The 22784-nt window shown below is 44.6% G+C and overlaps 1 protein-coding gene across 4 annotated transcripts in view; it reads left to right on the top strand.

Annotated features, from left to right (window-relative positions):
• LOC142590589 (monocarboxylate transporter 12-like) overlaps window positions 1-22784 on the top strand; it is a 71190-nt gene that overhangs the window by 27237 nt on the left and 21169 nt on the right. For 3 of the 4 annotated variants that reach the window (XM_075702896.1, XM_075702899.1, XM_075702898.1), the window contains exons 2-4: window positions 9074-10642; window positions 13869-14096; window positions 18543-18825. In XM_075702896.1, coding sequence (XP_075559011.1) covers window positions 9425-10642; window positions 13869-14096; window positions 18543-18825 — 1729 coding nt within the window. In that variant the 5' untranslated portion in view covers window positions 9074-9424. Of the gene's footprint in view, window positions 1-6271; window positions 6553-9073; window positions 10643-13868; window positions 14097-18542; window positions 18826-22784 lie in introns of those variants that run through there. The other variant, XM_075702897.1, reaches the window with a different exon arrangement.

Raw genomic sequence — 22784 nt, 5'->3', positions numbered from 1 at the left:
GAGGCAGCATGGCAGTCATTTTCGGCTGCACTCATTATTTGTGATTAAGAGACGGTTGAGCCCTTCAGTGCGCGAAAGTGATTAATCTTAAGGTTTGCATTGGCTGCTGGGAATTAACTGCTCAGATATGCAGTTACTGTTAAACTTTAAAATGTAAGCATGAACTTTAATTTTTGAATATAGTGCAGGGTTAAGCACACACTCTATGTGAAGTAAAGAGACATGCTAACAGCCAGAAGCCGCTAATTCATCTTGGAACATTTCACTTTTTTCTTGTGCTGTGTTGCCACACTCTTATGAATGTGAGTGGATGGCAGAATGGGTATGAAGAAACACAGACTGTGAAAGTGTGTATTTTTCATGAAATAGATTGTATATACGGGTATCTGCTTTTGAGGTTTATACATTTTTTTTTTCTTTGTGGGAGTAGAAATCTCGTCGGAATACTGTAGATGAAATCACATCAAAAGAAGCAACTCTTATGTGTATATATATGTGCACTCTCACAAAAAATAAAGCATTTGGTATGTTGCATTTCATTGTCTCCCTTGTGTTGTCCTGCCATGTTTGTGAATCATGCCATGCTTGTGAAGAGTTGTTGACGTAGCGCTAACCCCTTTCATTGGTTTGTCTAACAACAAATTGAGGCACCTGCGCAAAAGTGCTACCAGCACTTGAAATTGGAAAAAGTTTCTCCGGTCCACGCTAAAATGAAACTTGCCCATGTCTGTGGTCAATTAAGTGGCACATTGAAGACACTGCCGTCTTGAAGGCTTTTAGAGGTTAGGCCCTACGCTTGTGCTGCTGTTGTGCACTGTTTCTATTGCGCAGCTGCTTCCAAAGGTAAACAACTCTGTTCTTTTTGTTTTCCTTTTGTTGTTGTCATGTTTGCTGCGAGTCTCGCTAGGTTTCCGTTGTCCCCTTCCGAATGCAAGCTGTCTCCCAGATGCATATAAAAGCGGAACACACGTGCAGCTCCTCTTCTGACCGGAGGAGCCGTTTTTGTGGGGTCTTCCCCTACCTGGCAGCTTGCCAAATGGCTGCTGCTTACCTGTGCGGCAACCAAACAACCTGCCGCCTTTGCTGCCTTGTGCAGGGGGATGTTTCACTTGTTTCTCTTTATTGCGCTTCTTACTGGTTACAACACGAAAAATAGGGGGCACATGCAAATGCCCAAGTGTCCCCTCCCCCTCTACTTCCCATCTTAATCTGGGTGGGATCGCTCAAGCGCATACAGGCCTGGAAGAAGTGCGACGATGGGAAAACAAACAAAGGAAGGGCCTTGAATTGATTGCATTCTCTGTGGACAGGCCAAGTTCAAGGTTGCAACAGGCTGGGTGGTTAGGGGGTTGGTCTGAGGTAAATATAGCACCTCGCCTTAATGGTTTCTGGCATCAAACAATGCCAACACAGCTGGACCAAGTGCGTATGCAATTGCGTCAAGTCTCTCGGCCCATTTTAAATGGCTTCCCAATTCACATTGCTCCAAGGCATATAGGTTACTGCCCTGACCAGGGCTTTGTCAGACTGAGGCATTTTTTTTTTCTGGCCCTCCCTTTTTTAACTTGTATCGTCTGAGGGGAAAAAAAATAACAGTCAATCAAACAACCGATCAATCAGTTGATTGATGTGGACTATAGAGAAAGACATTTAGGAGAGCACTTGGCATCTTTCAGATGTGTCATGCTTGCCGCAATGTTTTAGTGACTGTGGCATCCTGTTGTTGAGCACAAGGTTGTGGGCTTGATTCCCTATTGTGGTGAGATGCAGAGCCACATTTTACCAAGCACTGGGTGCCGAGTAAGCAACGCCGAGCCACGTTCAAGACTGCTTGGCAGCCCTTGTCTATGGTGCCTCTCATAGACCCCTCATATTGCTCTGGGATGTTAGACCCCAAAGAAATCAATAAAATGTGAGACGGTCCATGCATCAGTAACCTCTATGGCTATAAACATCACAAACAATTTTTTAACCATTATTCCAGCATAGTTCCGACATTGCCTTGGAGAGAGAGTATGGGAGGTTCACAACCTTCGAAAGTTTCAGCTTCAGGTTATTTATCCCTGACTTAGAATTTCTATAAGGAAGGCTGCAATTCCATGTTGATCCTACATGTGTGAAGTGTCCACAATGTGATGAGACACTCCTTGTGCATGGTAGGTGCGGGTTTATAACTTGCACTAACAGTGGCACATTGCTTGAGTTACTTTGTCTTGTTCATTCATTCCTTTGGGCCTTCTGTATTGTACTGTGCAAAATTTGTGTGTGCTAATTATTTTAAATGTTAATGGACAATTCTGCAACTGTGCTCATTGCAATAAGTGCTTCACATGTTACGTAGTACTGATAGTGGTATGGTGAAAAAAGAAATGGAACCACAGTGATAAGCACAGTTAAAAAAAGGCAGTGTTACCATTCTGCTTCATAGGCACAAACCCTCTTGCCAGTAATCTCGGGAAGTTTTGTAGCTTCTTAGGCCGCACATATCCTGCCATTTCTTCTTCTCGCAATTCGACGTTGTACGGCTGCTAATGGTTCCAGTTCATGGTGAAAAAGAAGTTGACTGAGCGCTTGATTTTTAGTGTCACTCCTTGACGCTGCATTTGGCCTTGGCTAAGTGATATGAAGAGTAGTGAAGTACACAATGAGGTGCGCTGAACAAATGCCACATATTTACCATCACTCTTCTTTCCTTTGCTACAGTAAAATAACCCTTGTAGTGTGCAAACTGGAGTAGGGAACAGATAGCGAGCTTTGTTTGCACACTCCAGAATGTTCACTTGCCATTCCTGGAACCTTGCTTTTCTTTTTTCTTTCTTTTTTTTGCCTGCTATGCACTTTGCATTACGAGCGAAAACCCTTTTTGCCCTTATCGGTCAAGTAGTGCTCGGCGACGACCGTTTTGAGTCGTTTTGATGGCCTCGGGTGCCCTTCCTCTTACATTTGTGCAATGAAAGAGCAAAGGCACAGATGTCAACCAGGGAGGTCCGCCAGTGCAGAAAATCCAGCTTGCTACTCCACACCAAGTGCTGCAGAGAAGGTGAGTTTGAAGAGTGGGAAGGAAATTGGAAAGGAGACACTGCACATAATACATGCCCAAAGGCTTCGGTGCAAGTCGGTGTGGACCAGCGCTAAACTTGTCTGCGCAGGTTGCACAAGTCTTATCGCCTCCATAGAGGTGTAAGAGTACCTTTTATGCCCTCTCCTTTGGCAACTGGTGAGGATGGCATGCCAAAACAGTCAGTTCCGAAAGTAATTGTTCAATGAGGCGGGTTAGCACAGTCGCTATTTAAGTGTATTGGGTACTTGTGATTGACAGGTTCTCTGAATGCTTTATGCAACTGTTGGAATCATGTTGGAGCGGTGTGTTGCTGTATAAGAGATAACTGCTGAGCATATCTTTTACTCAGTAGGGTTACATAAATTTATGAGGTAAAATATTATCTTGTATTTTCAACCCCTGAATGCTTCACAGGTTCTGCTGTTTGTCGGAGTAAATCACTTGGGAAAAACCTTGGTTTGTCCCTGATGGCTCATGCATTTTGACTTATATATATATGTGTATATATATATATATATATATATATATATATATATATATATATATATATGATCTCCACCCATGCTCCAAATACAAAATTTATTTTCATATGTAGTCACGTGTCTAAATACGTTCATATTCTCTTGCTAAGAAAGCTTTTCTGTGATGGTAGTTAAGGCTTGAGACAGTTTGCTTGGTTTATCGGTTCTGTTATACTTAGGTGGGTGCTGTGTCAGTGTGTAGAGTTTGAGGCCTTTCACTGGACTGCAAGTTTTTTTCAAAACGTTTTGGGGCATTCCGAGGAATAACTGGTGACTTCGTTACAGTTGAGAGCTTGAGGAATTGAAATCTGCTGTCTTTAAGATTTTTTTTTTTTTTGTAAGTGCAATAAAAAAAACCAAATAATCTTCGGCCTAGGCATGGAACCAACATGTCATGCAGTTATGCAGTACATCTCCTACTTTTGAGCTCCATGCTCCAGCTACGAAATTGTTTGGAATTTTTCCCACTTTCCTGCATTCCATAAACTTGTGTCGGCAAATACACATGTCATTGTGTGAAGTGTGCTGTCATATAGACATTCAATCATCGAGGTCCTTCAGCACTTGGCAAATACAGACGAAAGTATAAAAGCACAAACATTGAAGTGCCTGCAGTGCATGGAGCTGTGTTTCCTAACTACTTCACTTTTTGATACTGACTACTGAAATGCCTTGGGTACTTGAAGGGTTACTAAAAACAGTGCAGGCAGGAACTGACATTTTTTGCAACACAACTCAGGCAGTGACCATCATGTTTATGTGACAACTAACTGATCAAGAAAGGAAAATTCTAAATTTTTCTTTTTTGTAGGGGCGTGCAATTATTCGAAGTTCAACCACAAATAGTCTTTGCTATGTGATTCGCATTTTATTTGAAAATGCAAAACTTCAAGTTGTCAAATATTTGTGTTTGATTATTGATTATAATGCATTATAACACTTACTGGAGCCTTGTGGGAGCTAGGTAGACCGATGCCAGTGGGGATTGTTCTGAATTATTCTGCAGCTAGGGAGCCGTGGCTGGCGTGCAGAGGCATTAGTCGGACAGCATCCATTGATGATAAAGCATATAACTCCTGCTGAACAATTTTCATTCATCCTGTAGGAATACCTTGCCTTTAGGCAAATCAAATCGATGTTTTTGGTTTCCCCATGTTTGCATTGCTTTAAAACAGTTTTGTACTGCTGTAGTATTGCATCAGTCTCCTTTGATGAACAGAGCAGTACTACATGCATCTGCTGAGGTGATGTCACCTTGTGCCATTACTGTGATGTTATTGTGTGCTAGGTAACTAACTGACAGTAGTTTGTCATTTACAAGGTTCTCAGTTAATTGGATGTGCACTTGCGAATGGTATTGTATGCATATGTCACAGGGTGTAACTAAGCCAATTTTAACCAAATGGGTTGCAGGCAAGCTTTATATTTTGCTTTTCTTAAGAATTAGAAATTATATGGTGCTTGATCGGATATGCAATCTTCTTTTCTGAAAGTTGTATTTGCGTTAAGAAATATCACTCTTTGAACGCCCCTGTCTTATGATGAACTTTAGTGGAGGAGATGGAGGGGGGGGGGGGGGGGGGCTGCGGGCTGGTGGGTTGGTTGGTTGGCATCTTGCTACTGCAAGATTGAAGCCAGAAATTAAACAAAGGCATACTACTTTGTCAAAAATGTCAGGCCTAGCACGACTTTGAAATGCATGCTCAATTGTGTATGAAAATGCCTTCGTATGTTTCACTTAATGCTTTCCAAGGAAAAACCAGTGTGTAACAAATAACTGGTGCAGCAGTGGCATTCTGCCAGTAACTTTGAGTATATATTTGTCAAAACTGATGCTAAATAAGGGATATCAAGAAATTTTGTATGGCTTGGTGCCAAAACAGTTGGCATATTGTATGTTGATGTTGCTCATAAAGCATTACAGGTAAAATATATGGTGTAGAACAAAGTCAGTTGGGCTGTAGTGGTTAAACAAATGCTGATGTTGTGGCAGTTACAATGAGCCAATTTCGGCACCTTATGGGCACTTGAAAGCTCTGATTAGTGTCTTGTGTTACCAATTCTACCGACTGTAAATTTAAAACATATATAAAAAGAGGAGAAAGAAAGGTTAGACAAATTAATATGAATTTCGCATCTAAGTGTTCATTCTGTAAACCTGCAGTGACAAATACATCATGAAACAAGTTGGTGCTGTCAATGTGCTTGGTACTTGTGTCCGATAACAATAAGGTGCAAATGTTGGTGATATAGTGATAGACTGATTGCTCATTGATGCAGTTATTGGTAATTGGAGATTGCGGGGAGAGGCCTTCGTCCTGCAGTGGACATAAATCAGGCTGATGATGATGATGAGGAGGAATCAAACTGTCTTGGGTGTCTCTTGCGACTCTTGTCAAGTACACTTTGCACTACCTTTATACCTCCAAAACACCATCTCCGGGCATTCACTGCATTGATTCATACCTTGTGTTGTTTGCTTCTTCAAAAGATTCGTTGAGTACTTTTAACTCTTATGGAAAGTGCCGCTTCTTGGTCTACAATATCAGGGCAGGGACTCTCCTTTTTCTTATCGCTGTCTGCGAGACACCGTCCTCCAGCTCCTGCGAGTGTATGCGTTGCAGGGTCCTTGAGTTGCGTCACTTATCTTTAGTGGAGAACAAAGGGAATGCCTTATCTGTGCACTCGATTCCGGAAAATGCCCCTCTGTGTCGAAAGAGCCCATCGTAAGGTTGTCATCAGTGTGTGTCCTGGCTCCTGAATGCGGCGGTCGTGCCAGTTGTTGGCATGAGCTGTGCGTGACCGCCGTCTGTAGTTGCCATGGAGTGTGAGTGCAGGTGGTTGTGATTCCGCAGTGCATCTTGCTGCGCCGTGTTGCCTTTAGAGCTTTGAAGGCTGGTTGACTGTTCCTTGCGACTGGACTCCTTATTCAATAATTTCTTCAGTTCGGACTGCATTATACTTTAGAAGGTGAGTTACCTCATGGACTTTTGCAGCAGCATTTCAATTTATTGTCTGTTTCGTATCACGAAGGAGAGAAGAGGATGATGGAATAGGTTAGCCATCAGATTATCATATCAGTTCTTAACCATTTAATGCATTAAGAGCAGACATTGGTCGGTAAAGGATATGAAGGATCCAAGACTGGTATAGGTAATGCAGTCGGAATGTTGACTGTGCAACTGGTTGTGTACAGTTGGCAGTCCAATCAATGTAGAGGGAGTAATGAAAGAGAGCTAGTCTCATTTAATTTGTGTAGTTCATATGTGTGTTCATCTATGCATTTCGCTTGCTTTTGAACTGAAGCGCTGTATTTGGGGAGTCTCGAGAAAGACGTGGTCCGAATGCGATGTGAATATGCACCTGACGCGCACAGCTTCAAAAGGCCACGGGTGTACATTAAGGGGATTAGTATATGTTCAGGTAACCACCAAACGAAGCCAACTACCTTATAACAATTCTCCGCCCTGGTTTTTGTTACTTGTCATCACGATTATTTTCTGACTGTAATGCTTCTAATTCTATAGCTTTTCTTTTTTTTTTTTAGCCTAGTGGAAGCCAGTCAACTTTTTGTGGTCCTGAATATCAGGCAGGTGCAAGAGATATGCTGAAAAAAAGAATGGTTATAAGGAGCAGTATGAACGCGCACTAAATATCCAGTTTCAATCTAAGGAAACACAAAAACTTGGGCAAAGTTTGACGGCGAGTTAAGACGAACTATTCTAGAGAGACGATTGTGTGTGTTCAACCACTCACATCTCTTTAGAACCTATCAGAAAATCTTATTCTTTTGTTCAGTGATGTTTTCTTAGTCTTTACTAAAGTTCCTTGACCTCAGTGGTTGCTTGCTTTATGTTCGATTGTTGCTATATGTGTTGTACAAGCGCCATAGCTGTGTTTCACTATCGAGGAGCCAGTGTCTGCACTTTGGCCTTGACAAATCATTTTGCTTGTCTTCCTGACGAAAACGAATATGCAATGGCCCATTGCTGTGATATGAAGCTGAAGTGTTGCAGGCGACAGCTCATTGTGTTTTTACATATGCGACAGCACGAAACTGAAAGCAACAGATGCTATACCTTAGTACAGGATATGCCAAAGAGTAATCGTCGTTCTAATTTGTAGCAGGCAAAATACCTTGGCAGCATAATATAAGCAAGCAGATCAAACAAGCAAAACAAGCAAGCTGTTCACAAACAATGAGGCATTGTGGCAAGCATAATTGGAGAATGTGTTGAATTGGTTGACCAGAACCAGCTATGACGCACCTCCTGGGGTGCATAGGTGTGCATTGTTTTTATTGAGACTCTTGAAAATAGCATATCGATTGCAGAGAAAACATGTTGTAGCTGATATTCTTCTCGCATCTTACTTGAGCATGAAGAAAAGGTGAGTTTGGCAGGTCATGTATTGCATATACATATTGCTAGGGGTTTATTGCAGTAACGAAATGGAGAAACACATCCTTGGCCCATGGACTAATGCTGCCTGTGCATCTTGTGCAATGAATGCACTTTACACTGGTCCCATTGAGACACGTTAGTTTGTTGAGTTTTGCAGTATGTGTTGTGTATGTGGCATAACTGTCTCATGCACTGTATATATCATTTAATTTTTCATCATACCCACAAGGAGTTTCTTGCTAGGCACTGATGCCACACAAACCTCTCCAGGATTAATTAAAGAGCCCATTAATTTGCTTTATTTATTCTTTGCCTACAACTTTGAGTGGTGTGAAAAAGACATATGAAGTTGAGCAGAGTTAAATTAATTGCAGTGCCTTAATTCTAGGTGCAAGAAAGCATGTTGTCAGAAGCCATGGTTGTCATTGTCATCTTTCTGTCATTGTAATGTAATTGTTGCCTAAAGTTGGCCGTTTTGCACATGTAATCCTTTCTTTGGATGCTGGCAAATGCCACTGCCTTTTCTTTGTTCTCATATTGTGCACCACTGAAATGCGGCGCCTGCAACACTGCTGGTGGTGCTCCTTCGTGGCAGCTTTCTGAGACTCTGTCAGAGCAATGCTAAAGTTTGCCATCGCTTTCACTGCTTTGCCTTCTGACAAAACTGCTAATATTCTTGTGGGAAACAATGTCCGTGGTTTTCTCGAAAAATCTCAAAAGAGGCCGTGGTCCAGTATATGTGTCCTATCTGCTAGCCACCGACTGCATGTATTGTCCGCATAGCTATTATTTAAAAGCTGTCATCAAGAAAATTGTACACTTACCAGCGATGTAGCTGTGCCGAGATAGTTTAATAATATATACTACTCGGCATTTAAGGCTTCATTTAGATAGTTTCCGTGCCCCATTTAAGTGGCCTCCATTATAGTGCGCGTGCAGTGTGCTTTGAAACTTACATCACCATGACTCAGTGATTTTCCATAGGCCTTTATAAAGAAATCTGAAGGAAGGTAAGATTGAATCACCAGTTCATTGCACTGGTCCCTCAAGGATGTGCTGAATGGCATGTTGTTGTCCCTCTTTCACAGAATTGATGGGATCAGCGGCAGATCAGAGAGACCGCCAGAGCAGCACGTCTGGACGCCCAACCACCTGCGCCTGAGTAACAAGTCGTACGCTCTGCAACGCCCCATGGCAAAATTGGTCCTCCTGCAGCAGCTCGGAATATCAGTGCCTGAAATCTACAGCAGCAAGAACCTAGAGCAGCAGCACGTGCTAGTCATTTCCTCCTCACCCGCCCTGTGCACGCAGCCACAATCCAAACTCGAACCCCTCCAGTGTAGTGCAGAGACCACCCCCCTGCCTAGTGAGTGCAAAACCCACCTGACACCCGTGGCCCCAGTTGTAACAACACTCTTGCCCCCGTGTGTCGCACCAGCATGTCTGTGGACACAGAGCCCAAGTCTCAGGTGCCTTCTGGCCAGCAACTGCTAGACCAGCGTTGTTCGGTGCAGTCTTCATCTTCGTCGTCGTCATCGTCATCGGGCGATGGTCGCTGCCGCCGTGCCACGCCACCAGACGGTGGCTGGGGCTGGGTGGTCGTGTTTGCCTCCTTCATGATCAACCTAATCGCCGACGGGGTCTCCATGTCGTTCGGCATCCTCTTCGTCGACCTCATCGACTACTTTGAACAGAGCAAGGGCAAGACAGCTTGGGTGGGCTCTCTCTACCTGAGCATGCCACTACTCACGGGCCCCATCGCGTCATCACTGACCGACCGCTATGGCTGCCGGCGCGTCTGCATCGTGGGCTCGCTTCTAGCTGCCAGTGGCTTTGTGGCTTCCTACGTTGGCACGTCCCTCGAGTTTCTTTTTCTCACGTTCAGCGTGTCTGGCTTTGGCCTGGCCCTCTGCTACGTAACGTCCATCGTAAGCGTTGCCTACTACTTTGAGAGGCGACGGTCACTAGCCACTGGTCTGGCTGTCTGCGGCACAGGCATTGGAACGTTCGTCTTCGCTCCTCTGACCATCCGCCTGCTCGAAACATATGCCTGGCAGGGAACGCTGCTCATTCTGGCTGGCTTCTTTCTCAACATGGTGCTTTCTGGTGCCCTCATGAGAGACCTCGACCTCTTTGGCGATGACGACGAAGATGAGAACGGCACAGACACTCAAGAGAAGACCCTGCCCTCTGCCGGAGGAAGTGACCAGAGGCTCTGCAGCTCGCTCATTCAGCTTCCGACGTACATCACGGACCAGCGCGGTGCGCCCCTGGACGTGTTGTCCGAGAACTACAACAAGGAGAAGGGCCACCTGAACTCACTTCTGGTACAGCACCCCAATATCTGGAACACCATCGACCCTAGCTCGACCATCAAGAGCATGCCACCCAACTTTGTGCTTCCACCTTCAAAGGCCAGTGCCGCGACTGGCCCAACAGCGAACGCCCTGGGATGCCGTGACGGGCCGAACGGCTGGGGTGGCGAGCGCCGTCTGCAGCAGCGGGCTGACTCGGCGTGCCTGCGTAACATGCGGCTCCAGCGGGGCAGCCTCACATACCGCGGTGCCATGCTTAACATCCGCCGCTATCGGCTCCGAGCATCGAGCTGCCCCGACATCTACCGCAACAGCATGTTGACCATCAGTGGAGAGGACAAGGTGAGTGGGAGCCATGTTTTCATTCCGCTTCACTTGTTGGGGTCTTTAAGACCACAATAAAGCACTTGTCCATGGCTGTCTTTTTGTCCTCTAATGTTCCTTCAGGCTTCCAAGTTTACTAGTGAGGGAATATCAGCTCGCCCAGTCTCAAGTCTTGCCCTGTAGCACACAACAGCCAAAAAGCGCTTACAGTAAGAAAATTAATTATTTAATTAAAGCCTGGAAGCATTACATCGTTCAGGGACTACCAGCAAGGTAGTACATCTTAAAATAAAAGAGAATATCACTAGAATAAGAAAGGTGCAGTAAACATAAATGGCACTTGTGGTAATGAAATGCAGAACAGCAGGAATTGCAGGAAGACGGCTGACACATTACAGGGGTAATTGGAGATTGTCTGGAGAGGCCTTCATCCTGCTGTGAACATGAATTAGGCCGGTGATCACAGTAATGATCAGCCCCTAGACAGCAGTTATGCTCAGCTGCTCAAAGCTTTTTCCTCAACATTATTGATCCTAGTGTCTGGCCACATTATCATGGGTAGTGATATGGTTACATATATAATGCTTATAGCTTTAGGTTAAGCATGCCCACAAGTGTTTGTTGAGAAATACTAGGGCATCTAATATATTTTAGTATACAATAAACAATTGGAAGGCATTATTTTTAAAATATATTTGCCATCTTAAATTTTTTAGGTACAGTTGTGTCACCCAGTTGGGAATTGACCTGACAATATTTTCAATTCTTACAACAGTGGCCTGCAATTTGATTCAGTGTTTCTGGCTTTTCAGAAAGCATTTTACATTGTGTCTAGTTGTTCCACTATTACAGAAGATGACCTTCCTAGGGTTCTAGTAATTTGCTTTGATGGCTACATAGTTGTATCACTAGAGTTGTGAATGGCTGGTATGTTTTACTCGTATGTTGATATTGTTTTCATTGTATCTCAAAGCTCAGTTTTGGCACCTTTTCTTATGCAAATCATTTCCCTGAATTGATGACATTCAGCATAAAGCTGCATGCCAGTGATTGCACTACCTATAGGTGTATTGATGTAGCCTGTGACATTGATGTTTCAATGTATGATCTTGATAGTAAGGTATTGGCTGCAGCAAATGGGCAGTGTGTTTATATGTAAAGAAGCACTCTTATGATGATTTTATGTAAAAATGTGGGCAGGTCATGTCATGTTATAGCCTGTTTGGTAATCCATTTGACTGCTTTAATTTTAGTAGCTTTGTGCGTATGCTTTTTCTAAAATATCAGGAAATAAATGCATTAATTATGTTGGTTACGAATCTGATGGTGTGCTGTATTAAACACAATCGACGGTATTAAAAGTCTTCCCAAAATGCCTTGAGGCCTTTGGTACATCAATGCACATTCAAATTTAAATATGCCCTTGTTAGACTACATTCAAAACCATGCTGCATACTTCATCAGTAGCATTTATGATTTAACAGCCAATGCTATAAGCATTAATAAGAATCACATTTTGTTGAAAACCCTCTTCAGTAGAGAAGAAACAAGTCAGTAGCTTTTCATCCCATCTCTACTCATTAAACTAGCTCGGACAGGCATTCTTGTGCGACAGTCCCATGCTTTATTTCCCAGAGAATGGACCACATAAAAATGCTATAAGCTGTTGCACACAAGTGCCCACAAACACATTTTTCCTTTTAACAATTTTTGAAGGAAATCGTTTAGACACTAGTATCATCAGCATTCATGTGAACACATTTTGCTGTGCTTTGGGTCTTTTATATGATGTAATTTCTTTTTCTACGAATAAATGCTGGAAAAAATAGTGGCAGCTATACTGCATCTCGAAATGAATTTCTTGAATAGTCGAATGTTGCATGCACGGCTAATTGGTTTGTTCAGTTTGTTAGTATATAATGATTAAAATTCAGTAACTCAAGCCTGAATCATTAACATTGGTGCCCGTTTTGACATTGCAGAAATGAAGCTGGATAATAACACAATGAGATCCACTTAGCGAAACGCATGACTAGAATGTGTTTTGAGAATATTCGCCTCCAAAATATTGAAAAAAAGTGCATTCACATTCTCCATTACTTCTTTCAGTCCTGTATAAGTGACTATACAATTTGAACTTTGCATGCATTGGTCATCTGCTCTGGTCTTATTTCCATGCCCTCTGTAGAAGTAAGGTGTCTTGCGCCATGGTCAGGATGCACTTGCGATTGTTCAAAGTTTGCTGCCAAAATTCAAAGGCACAGTACATAAGGGAGACCAAATGTATTTTGTTGTGTGTTCAGAATGTAGCAAAGTGTGCACAGAAAGAATTCCCATGGCACTTCATTGCTACAACCCACATAAAAAAAAATGCCAGAAAAGGCCCATTTTTTGTGAGTCTTCAAAAGTTAAATCTGTCTTACTTTGTTTGTGTAGTTGGCTTGTGCAATAAACTGAGTTTATATTATTTCCACATAAGTAATTGTATGAGTAAGGTGTGCTCAGAAGCGGTTACTTTTTAGGCTCTTTCAAAGTCAAAATATTGTGTCATAGCTCATGGTGCATTTTTCACTATGTTTCAGTTAAAATTTTCTCACTCTGAAACTGGAGGCTTATGTTGCAAAGTAAGCTACCGTGTATACTCGTGTAAAGGCCACAGGTTTTATTCCCGAGATTTGGGGTGAAAATCGGGGGTGCAACCATTACACGGAGAAAAGGCTTTTTTTTTTTCATAAATATTTTCGGTGGTATTCGCCTTTATTGAACTGCAGTACTTGCTTGTACCGGCTCTGGCTATTCTTGGCTGTTCCCGTAGCACGTCATCTTCCGGTTGGAATAAACGGTGACACTCCACAGACCAGCGATTGCTGCTGTGTTGTTTCACCGCCAACTAAAAAAAGAAATGCTTCGGGATTCTCGCGCCGCAGAACAGATAACACTGCTAACCTTCTCAGAAATCAGGGGTGCAGCGGGTAATTCATAAATATATTTTTTGGTGATTTTCTTTTTATGAAGTTCTGGACGCGGCTTTTACATGGGTTCGACCATTACACGAGCATACACGGTATTTTAGATTTACGGAATAATTTTGCTATCTTGTTTGAAACTTTTGCTGAAATTAAGTTGAAATCAAGATATAGGTGGGACACACTCCTGTGATTATTGTCCTTATCTGAACGCACCTCTCAAGTGTTGTGTTCTCTCACCGAGCTGCCAACCGCTGTGCCCCTCAAACACAATGCAGACGTGCCAGTGGCTGAGCGACTTGAAGGAGGTGCTGCAGGATTCTATGGACGTTAAGCTGTTCCTCAACGGCCGCTACACACTACTGTGTATCTCCAACTTCCTGCTCAACGCGTGCGTTGACAACCCCTACATGTACCTGCCCGACAGCGCCATCCAGCTGGGTGTTGACAAGGACCGGGCCTCCTACCTCATCTCCTTCATTGGCATCCTCAACACCTTTGGCGTGGTGGGTCGATGGCACGGATCACTTGTTAGGTCTCTTTAATTTACCCAGTTCTTAAAATAGTGTGTGTGTTGTACTATGCAATCAAAACGTTACTGTCCACAGTGCTAACATTAGAGTAGTTTTGTTAAGAGCACCATTGTGAAAAAAAAAAATGATAATTCTCTTCTGATCTGCTGATGGTTCTCCTCACCCTTCATAGCGCAGTTTTGAAAACAAGCATAATGTTAGTACAGATGGCATAGATAACCAAATATACTGCCTACAGTTGGTAGACTTAATCTTTTTGTTCTAAATGTAAGAAGCATAATCAAAATTCATTGGATGCTGAGAAACATTAATTTCTTTGTTCCCATGTGCTTATACAGTCGCCAACCGTTTATTCAGACCTCACGGGGACTGCGGAAATGTCCAAATAAACAGGTGTCCGAAAAAGCAGATTAAGAAGAAAAAAAGAAATCCTCTATTTCCACCCACTTATTCAGGCTCGGCAGTAGGCTTGAAGAAATCGTGAATGTGCCGTTGCACGCTGTTCCATTTACGCGCAATCGGATAAGCCAGAATCTCTGAGAGTGTCGTACGGTCACTATAGGCAGCCGAAAGCACAGTCACTGCTTGTACACGCTCTGCATGCGACGGCAGTGTAGCATATGGTGCGTCATCTTCCGACTCGGAGTCATCGTCCGGCGGTGCAGCAGAAACCTGACGAATGATCTTGCCGTCGTCAAATTCTTCGCATGTCAGTACAGCAGTGTCAGCAGATGTGAAACTGTCAAATGAAACGGGTGTCCAGAATCGCAATGCAACCACTGCGCAGGTCTCGGCAGAACATTTTCGCCGTTAGTAGGGAGCACATTGGAAGGCGACAAATCCTAGGCCTCCCAGCATCCGCTTGCCGGCATTCCCCAGCGCAGTCTGCACAGGCACTGTCGGCGCCATTAGACACTTGACGCGATGTTTCCGTATGCCGCGTTAGATCACTGCAACCTCGACACAGCACATAACGCAAACATCACCATGCCGTCTCGCCGACACCAGTCGCACAAACGAAAAACGTGGCCTACCCGCAGCATCGTACACGAAGAAACAAATCAGCTGCTGGATTGTCTTGACATGGCTTACTAAGCTGAGACCAGAACTGCTGTGGCCACGAACCAGGCAGAAACGATGATGATGAGCGGGAATCTGCAGTAGCGCCACTTTGTGGGGCAGCAAGGAGGCTCCATTCAAAACAAAAATGGCGTTCAGCAAGTCGAACCATGCACTGGTCAGAGTCTGTGCATGGTGTTCTTGATTGAGTTGGCTCAAGGAGTGTCCGAAAAATCAGACGAGAGGTTGCAAGGTGTCCGAACTTTCGGCAGTTGTTATACATTATGGTCTATGGGGAGAATGGCGGTTCTGCGAAGCAGACCGAATAATCGAGCATGTTTGAATTTTTGGAGTCCAAAAAATCTGTCGGCGACTGTATTGGCACTTGAAGGTAAAGGCTTTCTGTTAATTTTGCTAGTTGTGCAGACTGTCTGACAGATTGCTTGGTAGGTCATGTCTTGTTGCTGACTCCTCCAAAAAGCAAGCTTCACAGCTGCTCTTCTTTGCGCCTGTTTGCCGAGTACAGCCGCACTCTGTTTATGAAGGGACTAACCTACAGATAACCTACTGACACTTCCTTTTTGGGATATCTAGTCATAACGACTACTATATGGGAAAGATATCCTCCCGATAATCAGTGTGGTTATTTATTATGACAGCACTCTACAACCAAGTGTTTGAACAGACTGTATGCTAACCGTAAATGCGAAATGTAAACTTTCACAATTCTGGTTATCTTTGACTTGCATTTGTGCCAATGTGATGCATGCTGAAAAGTGGAGCTCAGCATGAGGGTAGGAGCTTCTTGTTCTTTAAGTTTGTTTCTTTTTTATGGTTCCCCCCCCCCTTTCTTTTGTGCACTGTGCAATGCGTATTGCAGTCTCCCCATTGTACTTTTCGTTTTTGGTAAGTTGTACATATTCAACATTGACGTTGAGCATTAGTTATGACGATTTTTCCACGCTGCTTGTGCGACGCCAGTTTGATCGTATTTCCATCACTGCCTGACATTTTTCCAGTGATGGCAGGCAACCGACGTGTTGTGGCTGGAGGCCACTTTGCATATCTTCACATTGTTGTGCTGCTGCGGTGGCTTCCAGTTGAATTCGTGAGAAGGATATTTAGATGTGATGCCAATCTTAGGTGTCACATTTATTATTACTTTTCTCCCTGTTAATTTTTGCTGCTGCAGCATAAGTTTTTAAGGATATGTCTCTGGTGGTCCGGTCCTTGCTGGTTTCTTCTTGTTGCCTTTGATATATGCTTGGTTCTGTGGCTTCGAGCCTCATGCCCAGCCTCATGCCCACAAGAAAATTTGGCTGTTGAATTGTCTTTTGTTTCCTACTCTTGTTTTTGGTCCAAGCAGTGTCGCTTTCTGCCACATGTTCACCTGACTCTTGCCTCTGCACCAAACGTTGGGTAAATGGGAGTGTCCCCTGTGCATGACTCCTCTACCTAAATGTACTGAAATTTCAAATAGCGGTGGAATTTCACTGTGGATGTAGTTAAATACCATGTTGGGGCCATTGCTTGCTTGTTTCGTGTTGAGTAAATGAAGAGCAGGCAGTCCTGCAGCTGGTGCACTCTATAATGGTCATTTTAGCACATGCTGTGTCCAGACAAGGTCATTTGGAAAACTTCTATCTCGTTTTCTGTCAGCTAAGGCGCTACCATGTGATGCTTGCCCACATGGCTCTCGCACAGGCTTGCAATCACTTTTTATGAGGTGGGCGCACGCAAATTGGCAATACTGCCGCGCGTCCGTCTTTTTTCTTTTCTCTTTCTTTTTTTTTCTCTTTGTGAGGCACGTAAGGACTGATGGAATTAGTCTAGATATCTAACATTTGATTACTGCAAATTTCTCACTTGTTTCATTTCCGTGACGAATGCACATAACTGAGCTTGCTTGTGGGCGCTTATATGACATGCCTCACTTTCGCTGTGGCCACGTGTCCCTGCGGCTCTATTCTCTGGTGAGCCACGTCACTTCTACTCTTCTGGCTCTTCTTCATTGCTTTGGGTTTGGACCAAGGAGGTAGTTTTTCTTTAACCTCCTTGGTGTGGACCGGCGACTGCTGCACCGTTGCCTTTGCTGGAATGGCTGGAATGCTGGAATGAAATGGAATATTTCAAAGTACAAGTCCTTGTTGCCTCAAACCTATTTAAGACAATAAGCCGTGTGAGTATTATGACATTTGTGAAAAATTGCGGCAATTTATCCATGGATTTAACCATGAACCATGTGTAAAACTGCATAGATAATTTTTTTCTTGCTTTATTGTTATGTAAAAATTTATTTCCTTGTTTTTTTTTTCTCAAAATAAGTCACTCTAAAGAACTTAAAATCTGTAACACAAGAAAATGGGAATATCAAAGGGTTAAGTTGGACCCGGACAGGCAAGAGCGCCTGCCAATAGGGCAGATATAATTGCAGTGTAATAGGACACGAGACAAAGTGAAGGAGGGGCCAGGACAAGAGTCTCAGTCACAACTGCGCTCTTTCCTCCCCTGTTCCGACTTCACCTTGTTTCGCTTCCTACTACGCTGCATTAAGTGTGCACTCATCTGCAGGGGTGCCAGGCATGTGTAAGATATGTGGGAATATAATGGTGGTGGCCACTGTCACAGTAATGGCAAAACAAGGTGCACACATACCCTAAGTATTGTAGGAAGACAAGGACTTGCAGGAAACTGCACAGAGTATCATCCTGTCGCCGTGTCAGGGGTTCAACGAAAACTCGTCTGGTCAGGTATCATATTAGGTAAAAGACAAAGGCTTCTCGACACTGAACAAGTTGGAAGTCAATTCATGTTCCAGCATTGTGGACAAGGAACCCCAGTATGGGTTCCAAAACGTCAATGAACTTTTGACTTGGCCAGTGTCCAGAAGCCTTTGTGATTTTTCTAATCCTATCGCCTAGAATTTTTTTAGTAAAGTCCGCAGCACCCATCAAGTAAAATTGTGCTACTTTGATGTATTTATTGACAGTCCCTCATAATTTGTGACTGAAGGGATCAATTGCAATGCACAGGGAGCTCTTACTGAAAAAGTCTGCAATAGATCACATTCTGTTTACGGAACATTGGGTATGTCAACTAGCTCATTCTCGAGCCCTCAAATTTTAGTAAGAGACTAACACAAAGGCCAACAAAGACGTAAATGTGACGAAGATGAGAACAGGCTTCCAACTGAGTGTTTATTACTTGGTGCACTACCTGTTACACTACCTGTCAACAACGGCAATCGCGGAAGCATTGCTGGTGACATGGGTAGCGCTGTTCACTCACTGGGGTGAACCACCTGCCGCTTCGGTCGGGCATAGTAGTCACGTAAACTTTGTTGCCGCCACCCCTGTGCAGGTGATAGTGGGCTACCTGGGCGACAAGTCGTGGCTGGAGCCCACGCTGCTCTACAGCCTGCTGACGGCCATCAGCGGAGCGGCCATTGCGGTGCTGCCCATGGTGAGCAGCTACATGGCCCTGTCCCTGCTGAGCTCGGTGTACGGCTTTGCCATCTCTGCCAACTACACGCTGGTGCCGGTCATCCTGGTGAACCTCATCTCACTGGACAACTTCACGGGCGCCTATGGCCTCCTTTTGCTCATCCAGGGAGTGGCTGGCCTCATGGGACCCCCCATTGCAGGTGCGTGTATAGCTTCCAGCCATGTGGTGCCACGAATGCGTGGTGTGCCGTGCTGGGTCGCATCAGCTTGCGTGTGTGACCACTTTCGTGATGACAGCGGCACTCTAATAATCTCTGATGCTTACACAGACAGTTTGCCGTATGTTATAAATTTGAGTGCGCTTCAGTCTTGCACTGTAATCTGTGCCGCTGGAGGCGCAGATTTCTTGAAGCAGTTCGTCATCGTGAGTTTTCCTTGTGCATTTAGCACTACCAGTAAACTGAATGGAGCAAACAAAAGAACCCTGTAGCTTTCTTGCACTACCATGCAGTAGATGGTGCCCTTTATTTGTTGAGTTTAAACAGTCCTTGGACAGCTGAAAGGCAGACCTCTTGCTGAAAAATGCAGTGAGCGAGGAGGTACACTCGAATCTCGTTATAATGAAATAGGATGTAACACAAGAATGGATATAACAAAGTAAAGAGAGTTCCCCTTGAAACCCCATAGAGATTCATGTATTTAAAACCTTGTTCTAACGAAGTGAAAATGTCCTGCCAGTGGATACAACAAACTAGATTTATCTCCTAAATCGAAAAATACCCGACCATTGCACACCTATTACATTGCTTTCCACGGGGTTCAGCACTTGTTCGCCACAGCAGTTAAAAACTCCTGCGACCTCGCGTCAAATACGTCGTCAAGCAGCACTGGTCTTTTTCACCACTGAGCGTAGCTGCGCACCTGTGCATAAGCATCAGCTCACTATCGCACTTCTACACTGACCTCTCTCTCTCTCTCTCTTGCACTTGCTTGACTGTGCGAGCCGTGCCACGCTGCATGGTGACGCGCGGCAGTGCAAAAGATTGATGAGTTCACTGCTGCACGCCGCGCAGGAAGGCACAGCAGGGCGCGACTTCCGAGATCTCCTCAGCGCAATCTCCAGGGTCATGCGCAAGTCGCGCCATGCTGCATGGCTACACATAGCAGTGTGAAAAATTGGGGCATTCACTTCTCTCTTTCTATATGGTGCATCACGTACACAGCTGCTGCTGCGTCTGTCCTCGGAGACCCCGGGCGCAATCTCTGTTATAACAGTGAAAAGATGCTGCACTGTTGAACTTTTGTATGTTTTCTATGGAGAAATAACCCGCTTACTACAATGTCCCAGTGCCGCGTTATCGGTTATAACAATGAGGTCTGGCTGCTGTGTGCCCATGCAGAAAGGTAATGGAATGTGAAATCCTTGAGAAAAAAAGAAAAAGTGAAACTCGAACCGCTGCACGATTGCCCGCCAACCCAACTACCGCCGCGTGCTCTCCATGAACGGCAGAGGGGCGCGCAAGGCTGGCATGCCATGAGAGACGCACGCCAGCCTCGCACATCTCTGTCGTCGCCCTTCCGAACATGAATGGGCTGCGCTCATTGCTCTGCGCCACGCCACCCTCCAAAACACGAATGGGCTGCCCCAACTGCGCTGACACCTCTGTCGGCGCTGCTCCTAAATTGCTCGCTGGGCCCTCATTCTGCGCAATTATTCTAACGGATTAAGTCGCTTGTGCTTGTCTTTGTTTGTTGTGTCGAAGTCGTTCCTGGCCACGCAGTGTCTCAGCCTTGTTTGACTTGCCGCCAAAACAGAACATGGCTGATCTGCTCACTGATCATCGGCATCAATGGCAATGCACGACATTGCCGATGAAAAGAAAGCGCACTGCTATAGATTTAGAAACTAAATGCTTCTAACTGATGAGGCGATCGTCACGAACATGCTTGCATCGAATAGCTACAGTGACGGCCATGACCGCAGCACTGATGCGGTAGGGCAGGCTACCTCAACATTGTCCGTGCAGGAGGTCCTCTAGATAATTCAGTTTCTCATGGGCTTGTTTTCGTGAGGGACTTTCCGCTTCACTTCGCAGAAGGATGTCTGCAAGCTTCGCGTAAAGCAAGCAAGGCTGACATGCAGTTTTCTCATGCAAGCCAGTGGGAAGTACGTGGTGAGATGCTTGTGGCGGTCTCGTCCCAGTGTTTCTTCTGGATTTCTCAAGCTGAGATGCTGCCGCGGCAAACCTTTCCGCATTTTTTAAAAGGTGCCTTTTGGAGCCACCAAAGCGATGCCTCGGCGGAGCTCCTATGTCACTTGCCGCCTGTGACCCCAGTTTGCAGTTGATTCACTGACAGCCATGGCTTGTTAATAATATACGATTGGAACAGGCAGGAAGCAGAGTTAAACAGTTAAACGAGTCAACACAATCAAAAGCCGGATGGAGGAAGGTGATGGGGAGGAGGACTGACCTCCCTGCCATTATAGTATTCTTGGAACAGCTATGGCATCCCCCATTTCGATTTCGTTTCTTCATGCAACCCGGTTATAAGATTTATCGGTTATAACAAAAAATTTAGCAGCACTTGAATATTGTTGTAAGTGGTTTCGACTATGACGTGAAACCTCGATGCAATTAAAGCAGAAAACTTAGTTAAGTTATGAATTTCGTTAAGTTGAGCTTTTGCATTTTCACCAGTAAACATAGTTACCACGAAGTACAATGCTCCTGGTGGACAGCATTTGTCCATAAGCACTTGTAAACTAATTAACGCAAGAAGGTTGGGCCATAATTGTGCGATTACATGCGGCGGTGTACACAGTGTAGATTGCGCCGAGAGCAATGCATTGGTGTGGCTTACGCTGCCCGAGCTTGCGTGTGGCACGTAGCACAGAGCCGTGAATCTTAATAACGATAGCAAAGTATTAGATAGCTACACGAAGTAAGATTTGTAGTTTTATCGGCTGCAATAATTTGCAGTAAACACTAGCTCTATTGAAATCAAGAAACATGGTGTCACTTGCATAGGATGATATGAACAGATCTCACTCGATGACCACCGTGCCTGTTCACTGTGTTCACTGTTCACTTGCATGAAAAGCACAAGTGATGGGGAGCATATATGCCTATCACTTCACCACGTCTCTGAAACTTGAGTTTACGCAACCTCCAGCACTAGCCATGCAGAAACGCTGCACATATCGAAGCGCTAGCTATCTTGGCTCACCCTTAGCTTTAGTGTGTGTGTGTGTGTGTATGTGAGTGGTTTGCAGGGGGTGAGAGGAACAAGGTGCTATTTTCTGCAGCCCTATTAAGAGCACGGCTCAGCACCTACCATATTTACTTGAATCTAACATGCTCCTTTTTTCCGATAAAACGGGTGCAAAAATTGCATGCGCATTAGAATCAAGCACTACCCTAAATCTGCGTTACCATATCGCCGTCGGCATTTGAAAAATGGCCGCCTCGTACGCGCTTCTAGCCTAGCTGCCGTAGCTTCCTCCATGTAAATACCTCCATGTTGTATGTGTAACCAGACACTTGTGTAACCTGGTCTACCACCTGTCTTCCCGTTTTCTGCGTTTATTCAATCAGCATGGAAGCGCCTACTGCAAAGTCACACTGAGTCCACCATGATGCCGCATTTGAGGGGGGACACAGGTCTTAAAGACAAAAACATTTTCTAAGTGTTATTTTCGAAATCTACAACTACTTTTCTACCGATCTACCAAGTTTCTCTTTTCTAGAATCAGTATTTTAGGCGAAATAATAATTGACGCAATGAGTTCTCGCTGAATTCCAGCCAAAATGAACCCCAAGACTGCCCTTTCTTCCCATCGCGCAGCTGCCGTTTCACGCTGCCTATCGCCATCATCTCAGTCTCGTTTGAAAGAGCTGCCTTCCTGCTTAAATTTCCCCCCACTGCCGCTCAGTTTCGCGTATTGGATGGCGCAAAATAAATCAGTAAAGAAAAGCACATTATTTGTTTCCTATTGGCTGAACGAGCCCACGTGAGAAGACCACGCCACCCGATTGGCGGAACTGACTGGTGTCGTCAGCTAAGCGAGCTGGCCTGTGCGCCGCCGTCGCGCTGAGACGCCATTTTGAAAAACTGCGTGCAGCGACTGAGAAATGCAACAATGCCCAAGTCAGCGAGA

This window comes from Dermacentor variabilis, chromosome 8 (genome assembly GCF_050947875.1).
Source record: "Dermacentor variabilis isolate Ectoservices chromosome 8, ASM5094787v1, whole genome shotgun sequence".
NCBI classification, from domain to species: domain Eukaryota; kingdom Metazoa; phylum Arthropoda; class Arachnida; order Ixodida; family Ixodidae; genus Dermacentor; species Dermacentor variabilis.
Note: the sequence above shows the minus strand (reverse complement) of the source record. Positions and strands in the feature narration are given on the sequence as shown.